This window comes from Melospiza melodia, chromosome 12 (genome assembly GCF_035770615.1).
Source record: "Melospiza melodia melodia isolate bMelMel2 chromosome 12, bMelMel2.pri, whole genome shotgun sequence".
Classification (NCBI taxonomy): Eukaryota; Metazoa; Chordata; class Aves; order Passeriformes; family Passerellidae; genus Melospiza; species Melospiza melodia.
The window spans coordinates 20,345,938-20,359,082 of record NC_086205.1 but is presented as its reverse complement, the minus strand read 5'-3'; the positions used below and the strand labels follow the sequence as shown (position 1 = coordinate 20,359,082).

Sequence of the window (13,145 nt, the reverse complement as noted above, 5' to 3'; positions counted from 1 at the left end):
GCTGCCACGTGGAGACTGCCTGGCTTATGGATTAGTTAGTGATCATAGTGCTTTGTTATCATTACAGATATGTGACACCCAAGAACAAAGGATTAAACACTATCATCTGAGTCTGGTCAAGCCAGGATTAGAGATGGCTGAGAACATCTGGTGCTTGTCTCCTGTATGTGGCACCAAATAGCTTTGCTTTGGGTCTGTGAACACCTTGGGATTGCTTTGGCTCCTGTGTTCCAGCTGTTTCTTGCTGTATTTGGGTTGTGTGGCAAGGTTTTGATCGCAGGGGATTACAGGGGTGGCTTCTGTGAGAAGCTGCTGGAGGCTTCTCCTATGTCTGAGAGAGCCAATGCCAGTCAGTTCCAAGATGGATCCAGTTCTGGCTGAGTCCATCAGTGCTGGTGGTAGTGCCTCTGGGATAACATAGTGGTGAAGGAAAAGAAAAAGGAACTGGGAAAGAACAGGAGAGAGAAGAGAGAAAATATGTGAGAAAAACAGCTCTGCAAATCCCACGGCCTGTGAAGGTGTGGGAGGAACTGCAGTGGGTGAGGAGTAGAGATTTTCCTGCAGCCTATGGAGCAGATCATGGTGAGGCAGCTGTGTCCCTACAACCCCTGGAGGTCACTGGTGCAGCAGGGATTCACCTGCAGCTCATGGAGGACCCCACACCAGAGCAGGTGGATGCGCAGTGGAGGCTGTGACCCTCTGGAAGCCTGGGCTGGAGCAGGTTTTCTGGCAGGACTTGTGAGGGCACCAATGCTGGAGCAGTTTGTTCCTAAAGGACTCACATCATGGAAAGCACCTACACTGGAGCAGTTCATGAAGGACTGCCTCCAGTGGGAGGGATCCCTGGCTGGAGCAAGGAAGAGTGCAGGGAGTCCTTATCCTGAGGAAAAAGGAGGGGTAGGAGCAACATGTGATGAGCTGACTGCAACTCCCATTCCCATCCTCCTGAACCAGCTGAGGGAGAAGGTAGAGAAAATCAGAAGTAAATTTAAGCCTGGGAAGAAGGTGTTTTAAAGTTTTTACTTTATTTCTCATTCTCTTACTTTGTTTTGATTAGTAATAAGCCAATTTCCCCAAGTCCAGTCAGTTTCACCTGGGATGATATTTGGTGAGTGAACTCTCAAGCCTTACCTTGACCCATGAGCTTTCTGTTATATTTTCTCTCCCCTGTCTGGCTGATGAGAACAGTGACAGAGTAGCTTTAGTGGATACCTGGCAGCCAGCCAGGGCAAACTCACCACACTTGCTACAAGTTTTGATTAAAGAAAATGCACTTTAGAGACTGTGGATAAACTAAACCAGAAATAAGTTTGTTCATACATGATAACTTTTAAAAATTAGTCAATCTTCACTCAGTCACAATGGGTCCTCATTTTGTTTCTTTTTCTTCAGTGTGGCCTTTGCACTGTGTTTCACTTTATGCCATTAAAAAGCTATTTGGATGATCAAGTTACTAACTTTTTTGAGATTAATCCCATGTTCTTGCTGATGACATGGCTGTTCTGAACCAGCTTGCTGGTCCCCGGACAGTCTGAAGGGACTTGACCTTGATGGGGGCTGGAGTATAGAGAGGCACCACTGTTCTTTCTCCCTGCTCCTCCCCACTCAGTTTCCAGTGAAGAAGGTTCAGCAATAAAGAAAACATTTACATGAAAGAGTTATTACATGCATCTGCTTTTCTCTTCCCCTGAGAGCAATTATGAACTATTTGAGAAGGGCTGTCCTTGACTGCAATATTTCTGTGTATCACCACCAGCAGCTGTAGCAATGGAAGCACCTGTGCAGGCCACCCTGCAGTGAGACAGCAAGTCATTTACTGTTCTCAGACCCCTTCTAGATAACAGTGCTAACCCAAACACCATTAGTCAATTTATGCCAGAGTTCGCTTTGTGGATGTTTAATACTTAAATAGTTTCAGAGTTTAATATAATTTCTAGTTCAATATCCAACAGCTAATTATGTGTAGTGAAAAAAAAAAAAAAACCAAGAAAAACAAAACAGGCAACTGTGTCAAGAAAAAAATGCTTGCATTTTTATTTTCTATAAATCTGTATAAAGCATGAATGTAGTGTCATGGATTACTTTTTTATGGAAAACAGTCAAATTTCCTGTAGGTCAGATTCCTTGGAGAAGTACATTATAATTATGAATTATGAAAAAAAATATTATAGATGGTAATTTGCATTCTTAGAGAATTTTCCTTTGTGTTAGAAGTGAAAGAACATTGTTATCTGAGGACATTTTTACCCATTATGTGAGGGACTCAGAATTTTGAACCTTTCAGTTACAGTGGAGCTTGAGGTAGCCATGATGAAGACGTAGGTTGAAATACTTAATGAATATTTTCAGTGATTCTCCTTCCTAGATACAGAATGCTTTTCCCACTTCTCCATCTGCTGTTTTCATGGACTGTAGGACTGTGGTTGCCCCTGGAATTATTGAGCCAGGAACATCTTTCTCTGAGGTCATATAGGAGAATTTTCTGTTACAAAGCTATGAGGAAATAAAGGCAAAATTTTTGGAAGGTCAAGTTTGGGTTTTCCGGGGCATGATTTTGATTGTGTAGGGTGATCTGGAAAACCTGGAAATTCTGCCATCTCCTTTAGTTTTGAGCCAGTGCTGGAAAAATGAAGGTTGCATTGGGATAGTTTAGAAAAGTTTGCAGTGGGAGGTGTGAGAGAATCCTGCTGATTTAGAACTGGGATGCGATAGAAAGCTCCTGTTACCTGGCATGGAAAGTACTTCCCTGATATGCTTGTCTTGTTGTGATGATGTCTGTAATAGTGATGAGGAGGGGGACAGGGTGGTCCATGATGGTGAGGAGGGTGGTGGTGACCTGGTCCATGAGGTGGGGGACAGGGTGGTCCATGATGGTGAGGAGGGTGGTGGTGACCTGGTCCATGAGGAGGAGGACAGGGTGGTCCATGGTGGTGAGGAGGGTGGTCATGGTCTGGTCCATGAGGAGGGGGACAAGGTGGTCCATGGTGGTGAGGAGGATGGTCATGATGTGGTCCATGAGGAGGAGGACAGGGTGGTCCATGATGGTGAGGAGGGTGGTCATGGTCTGGTCCATGAGGAGGGGGACAGGGTGGTCCATGGTGGTGAGGAGGGTGGTCATGATGTGGTCCATGAGGAGGGGGACAGGGTGGTCCATGGTGGTGAGGAGGGTGGTCATGATGTGGTCCATGAGGAGGGGGACAGGGTGGTCCATGGTGGTGAGGAGGGTGGTCATGGTCTGGTCCATGAGGAGGTAGAGTAGGATGATGATCTGGTTCATCATGGGGAGGAGGGGGAGAAGAAAGTTCTTTGTTGCTGTCTTCATCTTCCTTGCTGGATTTGGGGTTATGCTCAGGGTCTTCAGGTCTGGACTGAGAAGAGGGGGGACATTCATGTCGGTGGTGATGCTTATGGCGATGTCTGTGACCAAAATGATGATGTCTGTGTGGATGTCCCAAGGCTGAATGTCTCCCTCTCCGCCCACAGCCATGGTGCTGTTTATAAAAACACCAAGGAGGAAGCATTAATCAGGTGTTGATAGGGCAGAAGAAATTGATGAGAAAGAGAGAGATGAGAGTTAGCAGGTTTGCATTCGTAGCTCTTATGATCTTTAAGGAAAAAATACATATTTTTTTCAAGATGGAGGAGAAGGAATAGATAATAAAATGCCAAGTTACTGAAAATTTGCTGGAAGCACTACACCATGTTGAAATTATATAAACAGCTGAGAAGTATTTGTGATAGATCAAAACAAATCCACACTGAGTAGCTGTTGTGATATGAACTGGAATACCAGATATGATAAAGATCATCTCCCCTCTCCTTGCTTTCTAAAATTCCCTTGAACTTTTTTGCCAATCTCTACTCACTGATACTTAGTCAAGTGACTAAACTGAGAGAAGACACACTTGAAAGGAGTGGTAGGGACAGCTCAATTCTGATTCATCCTTTGACTGATCTAGGACTTGCAGGTCAGTCTGTCCTGACATGCTGTATCACATCCAGGCAATAGAAAATTTGCATAGATGTTACAATCATCTGCCAGTGTGGACTAAGCAAGATTGCTGCAACCTGCATGAGGATACAGCAGGGATGTGTCCATAACTGAGTACATACCCAGGGATGGTAGATTTCACAGCTTATATCTGTTCCATCAGCTTCATCTGCATCACTGATAACTCTTGCCTTGCAGAATCCAGTGTGCTAAGCAAAAGACAAGGAAAAAAACCCACAATGCGCATCTGGGTTCTTGTGATGGAATTAATACAAACTACTGAATGTTCAACATTTTGCAAGTTAGGCTATTCCTTTGACATCTAAGTATCTTCACATAAGATCCTGAGCCTTCCAACCAATGCTTGCTAGGGATTAATAATGATTAAAATAAGTGCTGGTTTTGAGGGTTCTTGACTGTGATGCGCTCTAGATGCACTTCACCATGTGCACCTAGGGGGCTACTACTCTGCATCTCACTTCCCTTTTGATGTCTAAGAAATTGGCCAGCCACTAATGCCTCCAGAATGAGTACTCTTGGGTGCCTGATTTTTCTTCCTTTTTTTTCCCTGCCTTTGCTTGTCAAACATCTGTTCCGATTGGAGTATAAAAAGCCAGAGAAGGTGATGGATGTAAATCATATAAACCAAAAGTTTAACATATTTTATTTTTTCCATGTTTTATTTCATTATTTCAATTTAGTTTCTGGGAAATAATTATTCTGAAATTATGAGATCTTGCCTAGCTGTTTCTTTGGTGTAGACTATAATAGTAATGGAAAAATGGGGTGAAGAGAACACTTTGATAGTTTTCTGAAGATGACCTTGAATTATTCCACTCTCCATTCTTCTGCAGCAAAAAAAGCAACCCTGAGCTCATTGGGATTACATAAGACTTATATTTTTTTCAGGATCTATGACTCATATTGGTGTAAAAGTTTTTATGGACAGAGCATGAATGATTTGCTAGGGATTGGCCACAATTTGAATCTAAAAGCTAGATACAACCTGAAAAACCCTAGGACTCTAACATGCCAGATTCCAATTACATTAAGATTTGAGAGTTCAGACTGTTTCCTTATAAAAGATAATGGAGCAGCTGTAAAATTAGGATCTGGGCTTGAACGTACTGGATTTTTGGTTTTGAGTTTGGGTGCATGCTTATAATAAACACTTGAAAATATATTGGTAGAATCTTCCTGGTACCATCCTTTATATCAGTTCTTGTTATAAGACTTTACTTACAGCGTGCCAGTCATGCAGAAAATCACATTCCAGTGCCTGATCTGTTTCCTGCGTAGATTTTGAACAGTTGGTCTCTTTTATAGAGAATCCTAAAATGTGACCTTCACGGGAGGCAGTCTGAAACCAAGAGGTTAAAGAAGAAGTGGTGACTAGGTGTATTTAAAGTCTTTTAATTTTCAGAGCAACCATACATCATCTTATTGTCAAAATCCCATCTACCTCATGCTTTTCTTACCTGTCCTGTTCAAATGTTCATGCACACACACATATTCAGCAAGGAAAACAGGTTAGATAATTTGTATATCACACCCTAACAGCTTCCAGAATGCTTGCTTTAATTCTTTGTTTAATATGCGTATGTTATAAAATCTGTTACTTTTACAGCCTGTGTTTTTAGGAAGTAGTGTTTTTAGAGTCTTCTCCCTAAACTGAACTGCTGCTTCTGTGAAAGCAGAGAGATCTCTTGAATGGCAACCACCCATTTCCAGTGTTGGGAGTGCATAGTGTTAGAGTGCTGATGTTAATTTGAAGTGAAATTCTGCCGGTTACTGTAAAAATGTTGCTTTCTTTGTTGTCAAGGGCATTAGTTATAGAGAAGGCCTTACTCCATATGAACATGGGAGAAAGCCTTTGTGATCCCATTAAAATCCATAAAGAGGTGTTTCATTTTAATTTCCAGCTATAGCAGTACTTTTATATCAAGTCTGTGTTGAAGGTGTCCTTAACATGTGTGCACATACGAGTTTCACTAGTTAAACTAAATTGGTTGAAAGTGCATGCACATACTTTATGGTATGGTTTTTTATTGTAATTCATAGTTTCTGAGTGTTAAAATACAGTGGTACAATGTAAAGTGTTGCTGTAGCTGAAGATGGTGAGGCATGAAAACCAAGTGTTTGGGGAGAAACACATGAACCCAGGCAATGTGAAAACAATCCCTTTCTAAAAGGCAGTAGGGATACAATGTACACAGGGCTGCAGTGGGGGACACTGTCAGGTTTCTGAGCGATATTAAAAGCTGCAGGGAGGTGGGTTTGGCATGCTATCATTTAGGCAGTTTCCAAGATAAACATGCATTATGGTGGGAGCCTTGGGACCTCATTACAGAGGTGTCCTGGGCTGACACATGTGTTGGCAGAATGATCCCATGCTGTTTAAGTGAAAATCTCCAGTATCTACCAACAAGAAATTTTGTTATAAATATACTTCAAATCACCCAAAGGATAAGTCTTCATGTTGACTTCACTTAGATATGGAGATATTTAGCAGACCCAGAGGTTCTTCAAGAGTTACAGCACAAATTCACCTCCCTTCCTCAGAGTGCTGCTTTGTTCTGCAGCAAGAGTCAAAATGATGCTGAGCATGTTCTACTGTTTGTTGTACCATGGGATAAATATTCTAAGAGTAAAAAATTATCTGTCTGCAACTGACAAAAGTGTGACTGTGATAATACCTGACTGTCCATCTTGAAGTCTGCTCAGTAGTAAATAAACCCATGTATGTCACGTATGTCAAAATTAAAAAATGTACACAAAGGAGGCCTTGAATTCTGAATGCCATCATACTGTCATAGTTCTTTAGCAAATGAGAAGTCCTTTTGCTTTCACACACCTAAATTAAAGTTGATAACAAGTCTTTGCTAAAGTAGGACCTTCAACTTAGATCTGATCCCACAAGGGTTTCAGTTCTGGTCCCATGGTCTTGGAGTTGCTCGCAAAATTGTGTTATTTCTAAGTAATTCTAGGAGAAAATGCCACTTACCATCTTTAAAACTCTTTCAACTTTGTCCACAGCGAAATTGTTTGTGTGGTTACCTTCACTGTTGAATTTCCTCAGGGCCTTTGCAGCAATATCTTTGTGTTCCTCAGTGACTTCTAAGGCTTCAAGTTTCACAGGACAATCTTTGCACTCTACTAAGTCAGGTGGAACTGTGAAAACAAATAATTGACTAATATTACGGTGGATCTTAATACTCTTGGGAGTGTGCCCATGCCTTTAATGTGAACTCATAATGAAACTTAAATGCAGCATTTCCTTGGAAGTGAAATACCTGTCCCTTGCTCCACAAATAAGGGTTTGTTCTGTAATGTGAAAAAAACCCAAACCCATGAAAATGAGTATTCTTATAAATCACCTTAGATTCTTACCACCCCAAATGTGCAGTCTTCCCAAATTTACATTTGTTCTGATGTTCATTATGATATTTTGGTGGACTGGAATGGTGATATCAGCTGACATCAATAAAGTCTGGTTTAGAGGAGTAGGGTAACCTTAATTCTATTACTCATTCTTAACATTCCATTTGAATTATCTAAAATATGAATTACAAGCAGATGAATGGATCTGTTATGGTTTCCATACACTGGTGGTGTACAGACTTTGGTACAAGGGCTGGTTTGAGGTATGCATTAGCTTACAGCAGTGGTTATTTTACCTGGACTTAATGTACAATTAAATCCATATAGTTGAGGTTTCTTCAGCAGATGGTTTGTATATGTGATAATCTTACATTGCCCAAAGTCCTGAGAGGAAAAAAGAATACATGATTATGATGTTATTTTCCCTGGATTTAATTGGATGTAGGCGATCATAGAAATTATATCTCCTTTTAATGTGCAGTACCTCTAAGAATAACAGATGTGGTCATTAATGGCATGTTTGATCAGGTACCACTCAAAATTTGTCTTCAGATAAAATGGGATCTCTCTGTACAAGAGCTTTTATTTTAATTCTCAGTTTGCATGATTGAGTAGACAATGGAAAACTGAAACAGCTTTCTTAGTCATCCTGATGCTTTTTTAGAGTAGGATAAAGTAAGATGAGGGGGAAACTTAGAATGCCGTGTTACACAAATCTTGGTCAAAAGTGGATGGACCTTTTCATCAATTCCTTTTCTCCAATAAAAAAAAAAAAGAATAAATGCTTTCTCTTCCCTGCTCCTGGCCCTTCTTCTTTCTCATTTGTCATAGTATCACAACTCCTATTTAAAAAAAGTTTTGGACTGGGAGTTCTCATCACTGGAGTGCAAAAGAAAAGACAAGTATTGCTGTGTATCGTTCATGTAGTGACACTACCAATCTTTCCCATTGTCATACCACAAATGTTATGACAGAAAACTGACAAAATATACCACTGGTATTTCTGGCTCATATACCAGGAACATGCTTTAAAAATAATTTCTAGTGCCCTTTAGTTGTCAGCAAATTACCCTTAAAACATAAGTTCTGCCACAAGCAGTGGAATGTGGAGTACAGTTCCTTTGAGACAGCAAGTTAAATAAAGTTATACTTATTTGAAGATTCAATCCTTTCCCAAGCCTTTAGCATATGCTTAACATTCTAGAATTAGATAGAATTTGGTTTAGAAAGACCCATATTAAAGCCCAGTGTTCACTGAGACACAAATTTCTGGGCAGTCCAGAGGAAGACCAAGTTAGTGCATTATTGGGATATGAGTAGGTGCAGATGCCATTGCTTGCCATTGGATAGGTGTCACTGTAGTCACAGGACTCCCAGTGTCTTCTGGATAAGACAGAGCATTCCGTTTCCAGCACATCCAAAGTTAGGTAGAGGACTGTTGAGTTTCCCTGGAAGAGAAGTGCAAGTAAAACAGAGTTTGTAGACAAGCAGTTTGATCTGAAATAAACTTTTTTTGAGGTCACTATATTTAATCTTTAGTGAAGCTCCTCCAGTTCTTTATTAAGGTTTTTCAGAGCTGTCAAGTATAGGAAATGTTTAGGCTGGAAGGGACCTTTGGAGGTCATCTTGCCAAGCCACTTTCTCAAGGCAAAGCTGAAACTGCATTCTGTGTACCACCAAGACAGACATTCCACAACATTTCTGGGCCATTCTAGTGCTTCACCACTTTGATGATTTAGTCTTATATGTAGTCAGAATTTCCCTTCCTGCAACTTGTTGCCTCTTATCCTGTTGTTGATAACCTGTGAGAAGTGTCTGTTGTTAATGTGACATTCATCAAGTAGGGAAAATGCCAGTGTTAAAAAGTTGCCATTCCCTATTTCTGATTTTCCCATAGAATGTACTGTTCTATTTGGACATCAGTTGTCTAGGCAGCCAATTCCGTATGTACATCCACTTCAAATTACCTTAGTGACCAGAGACTTTCAGAACTTTGCTTCCTGCTCAGTTTATTCAGGGAGTGATGCAACAAAACTTTAATAATCCCAATCAGAACCCTCAACTCTGAAACTATTCTAGTATGTTCTGTCTCCTGAGCAAATACGATTAGGAGAATTAAAATTTGAATTTGGATGGCAGTGTAATGGCATCTGGTGCTAAGAATTTTCTGTGGCCCACAGAAACCATTTTGGAATGGATTATTTAAACTTTATTCAGCCCTTGTACGGACATTCAGAATAAACACATATGTATTTTATTTTGTCATTTAGATAAAAACATGCAAAGCCCTTCACTGTGAAGAAGTGTCCTTGGGCTTTATGAAATTCCATCCATTCAGGTTGCCTTTTCAGTGTTTCTTTATAGATGAGACCTTGTTGAAGAATTGCTGCAGTCTAGTGTAATATTTTCACTAGAAAGAGTCCACCAATGTCATGTTGAACACTGGTTTTGCAATATTTGTGTATCTTAGCATTGTGTATAATCTTAAAATAGGGGTTAAGTGTCTACATCCAAATACACAGAAAATTCCTCTGTTCATCTGCTCAATAGCTCTTTGATGGAAATATGGTATCTTCTTAGTTGTTTTAAAAGCATTTTGCCCACTACAGTTCTGCACAAGTCCAGAACTGTTTTGCTGTGGATACCTGAGTGTCTTATGCTTCTAGAACTCCTGTGTAAACCCAGTAGAGATTTGGCTGGAATTCCTCTGCTTAGGTTTCTGAGGGGGCTGATATTATAAACCTGTTGCACACTATTACATGGAAAAACAAAAATAATGTTTTGATCTTTTTTTAAAAATATATACATATTCTTAATAATATCTTGGCAATGGAACAAAAAAAAATTCTTGTACAATTAAATTCTTGTGCAGGAGATCACATCTGGTAGCTTTGGGTCTGAGAACATACAGAGACCTTACAAAAAGGATTTTTTAGCAGTCAGATAGATAAAGTGTCTTTTCTATTCTTGTAGACACTGTGACAGCTGAAGAGGGGTGGCACACACATATCTGCATGGTGGCAGAATTCTTCAAGGACAGGAGACTTCAGGGTTTAAATCTCTTAATGCAGAAGAGATTCTTCCTAGCTGAAGCTCTTTAACTGCCTGACTACTGTGTACAACCCAATGGTATAACTTACTGCATTCTTGTCTTTGAAAAGCAAAAAAATCCATCAGGTTTTTTGCAGGTATAGCTGCTGAAGACCTGTGGCAACCTGGCCTTTGGGTCCCTTTCTGAATCTGTACTTGTCCTTACAGGCACTACTAAGCAGCTCCATCAAACACTAGCCTGTTTCTTCTGTTGCTATACTGAGATTTCTGTGATGGTGCATGTGTGCCTGGATACCAGTTTCATAATCAAGCAGCTGAAAGCTACCAGGTGGATTAGTAAATCTGCTTGTCCTTGATCTCTTTTATGTACTAGTCAAAGACATGTTTATTCTATTGCTTTTTCTGCTATTGATTTGTTTTGGCATTTCAGCAGTCATTGAGAAATGCTTATGTATCTTCTCAAGGAAAAAAAAAATGGAAATAGGAAGGAAATAGAAAATGACTGATAGGGATTCTCTATCCAGTCCCCCCCTGTTTTGCAGAATAGCAACTTCTTTGACTTCCTCTGCCTTTTTCCCTTTCCACCAGTTTATTCAGCTATGTCTGAAATTAAGATAATAACAAAATACCAATTTTGCAGGATACATTGGTCTAATTAATGTTAGACATTCATGAAATAAAGAAACCTTCTGAATATAAATTTTGAGTATAACATCTGAAATCAGAGAGCAGACAGAGCAGATTAATTTCCAGAGTTGTATAGAGCTGTTTAGAGCATCTCTTATGCAAACATCCTGCTGGCCAAGAGAAGAGAGGCCATTCAGCATTGTTTGAAATCAAGTTTACATGCAGTAAATCATACACAAATGAATACTGAGGTAGTGTAAATCACAGCTGATTCATTGGATTACATCAACATTGTTCTAGTAAAAGCAATAAACATAAGCTCTTAATTACCTGGCTCATTATTTAAAAGTCACAGTCTTGTGTAAATCAGCCTTTAAGTTCATACTTACTAAATGTAGTTCATGTGCATCAGCAACACGGAACAAACCGAATACGTAACCATCTCTGCGATGTCTGTTGACCAAATCCAGGGCCACTCCTGCATCTGTTTCAATGGTGTTACAGTCTGCAGGTGTAATGCTTATTTCATTTTGGGCATTAGAGCACTGCAGTAGTGTTAGAAAAAAAGCTGAAGCTAAAAGCAGCATTTTGTTTGCAGTGTGCGGTCACTTGTGCCCATGCCCTGATAAAGCCAGCCTGCTTTTAAGTCAGAGCAGCCCTCCAAAGTTATAAATAAATGCTAAAAGGGCATGGTTTTATATAAGTTTAAGTGTCATGTCAGACAGCCATTACCTTGACCCTGGATTAACATTTGCAAACAGCAAGTAAATGATTATATAGTGATTGATCAGATTTTGAAGAAAATAGGCTTTATAACCTCTCTGGACTACCCATCAAAGGGCCTGTTTATGAATCTTTATGCACATGTTGTGCAATGCTGCTTTATCATGGAAAGAACTTACTTCTAACTGTGTAAGGCTGAGCCTGGCAGTAAGAAGGTCCAGTTTATGTGTGCAGATATTACACAATCTTGGTCTTCTGTTTACTATTAAAACAGTTGAACTGAAAATGTGCTGAAATATTTGTGGTCAAATTATGGCTATATTCATATCCCTGTTTTTACAGATCCTTAACCACCAGGCAACTAGTGAAGGAGAAATAAGGAATTCACTCAGATGTGGAAAAGCTCAAAGTGCACTGCAGGCTGGTGGTCTGTAGCTGCTATGTGGGTACCTGCTACTCCTCCAGCTAAAGAAAATTTAGAGCAGATTTCTATCAGCTTTACATCATTTCAGACTGGTGCTCAGAAAGGGACTGACTGGCTATTACTGTGTAATCTAGATGTGGCAAGAAGTTACATAAAGCTGCCTTTGCATTCTCAACCTGAGCAGTTTTGTGTGTGTTTTGGCTGTGGTAGCCTTCATAGACTTCTTTAGAGAATTGCTGGTAATTTTTCTTTTTGTATTTAATAAAATAATGCAGTGCCTAGTAAGATTTATACCTTTCAAGGATATGCCAATATCCTCTCCTAAGCAGAAAGGATGAGATGTTCTCTCATTGTATTCAAAATCTTTTATTCAGGATGGTTTAAGACATTCTTAAAAGGCAGTAATTGCTTGTCAGGGAGTGGCTGAAGATGGAGTACAAAATTTAAATGCCAAATAAGAAAATACAAAAATGCAAAGTGAGTCCAAAATGACAAGGTCAGACTCAGATGAGGAATTTTCCAAATCTAGGTCGATGTGAAGATTGGATTGGCTTCTCACAGAAAAAGTGCTGGCTGTAGAATTGACTTGGGGGCTGGAAGCTGGATGATCTTTAAGGTCCCTTCCAAATCAAAACATTCTGTGATTCTATGACTTGGATTTACATGTTTGACCATGAAGAGGTTTTTTACTTATTTTTTTGAGAAACCTTCAGAAATACAGTGAATAATTATCCTTAACAATTGCCTCATTTAATTAATCTTTATTTTTAAAAATTCCACCTCTTAACATGTCTGTTGTCTAAGAAACCATGCTTTAAAATGAACTGAGCTGAAGCTGTATATTTCATTTGTAGTTAGTTCAGGACACACTTAACAGTTCTCTGCTAATAGATAAGCTAAATGGAACATCTTACAATATTAGAACCAGGGACACCAAAAACCATCATG

At 39.8% G+C, this 13,145-nt stretch overlaps 1 protein-coding gene and 1 long non-coding RNA gene across 2 annotated transcripts in view; one reads left to right on the top strand and one right to left on the bottom strand.

Moving 5' to 3' along the window:
* The window catches only part of LOC134423807 (uncharacterized), a 117,157-nt gene that overhangs the window by 24,887 nt on the left and 79,125 nt on the right, over positions 1-13,145 (top strand). The gene's annotated exons all lie outside the window — the stretch shown is intronic.
* Positions 2,011-11,729, bottom strand: HRG (histidine rich glycoprotein). The gene is made up of 7 exons (XM_063167203.1): positions 11,440-11,729; positions 8,713-8,820; positions 7,669-7,756; positions 6,996-7,162; positions 5,235-5,351; positions 4,114-4,200; positions 2,011-3,491 (listed from the first exon to the last, which is right to left on the bottom strand). Exons 1-7 carry the CDS (start codon positions 11,635-11,637, stop codon positions 2,466-2,468), a joined length of 1,791 nt encoding a protein of 596 aa, XP_063023273.1. The 5' UTR covers positions 11,638-11,729; the 3' UTR covers positions 2,011-2,465.

What these genes read in the sequence shown, in the direction of transcription:
- HRG (XM_063167203.1), bottom strand. Translation starts at nt 11,637, where the DNA reads ATGCTGCTTTTAGCTTCAGCTTTTTTTCTAACACTACTGCAGTGCTCT. An exon ending in TTCTGCATGACTGGCACGCT is followed by an intron (nt 4,201 to 5,234) that starts GTAAGTAAAGTC and finishes TCTTTTGCTTAG; the next exon opens with CACACTGGATTCTGCAAGGC. An exon ending in GTGAAATCTACCATCCCTGG is followed by an intron (nt 3,492 to 4,113) that starts GTATGTACTCAG and finishes TTTTATAAACAG; the next exon opens with CACCATGGCTGTGGGCGGAG.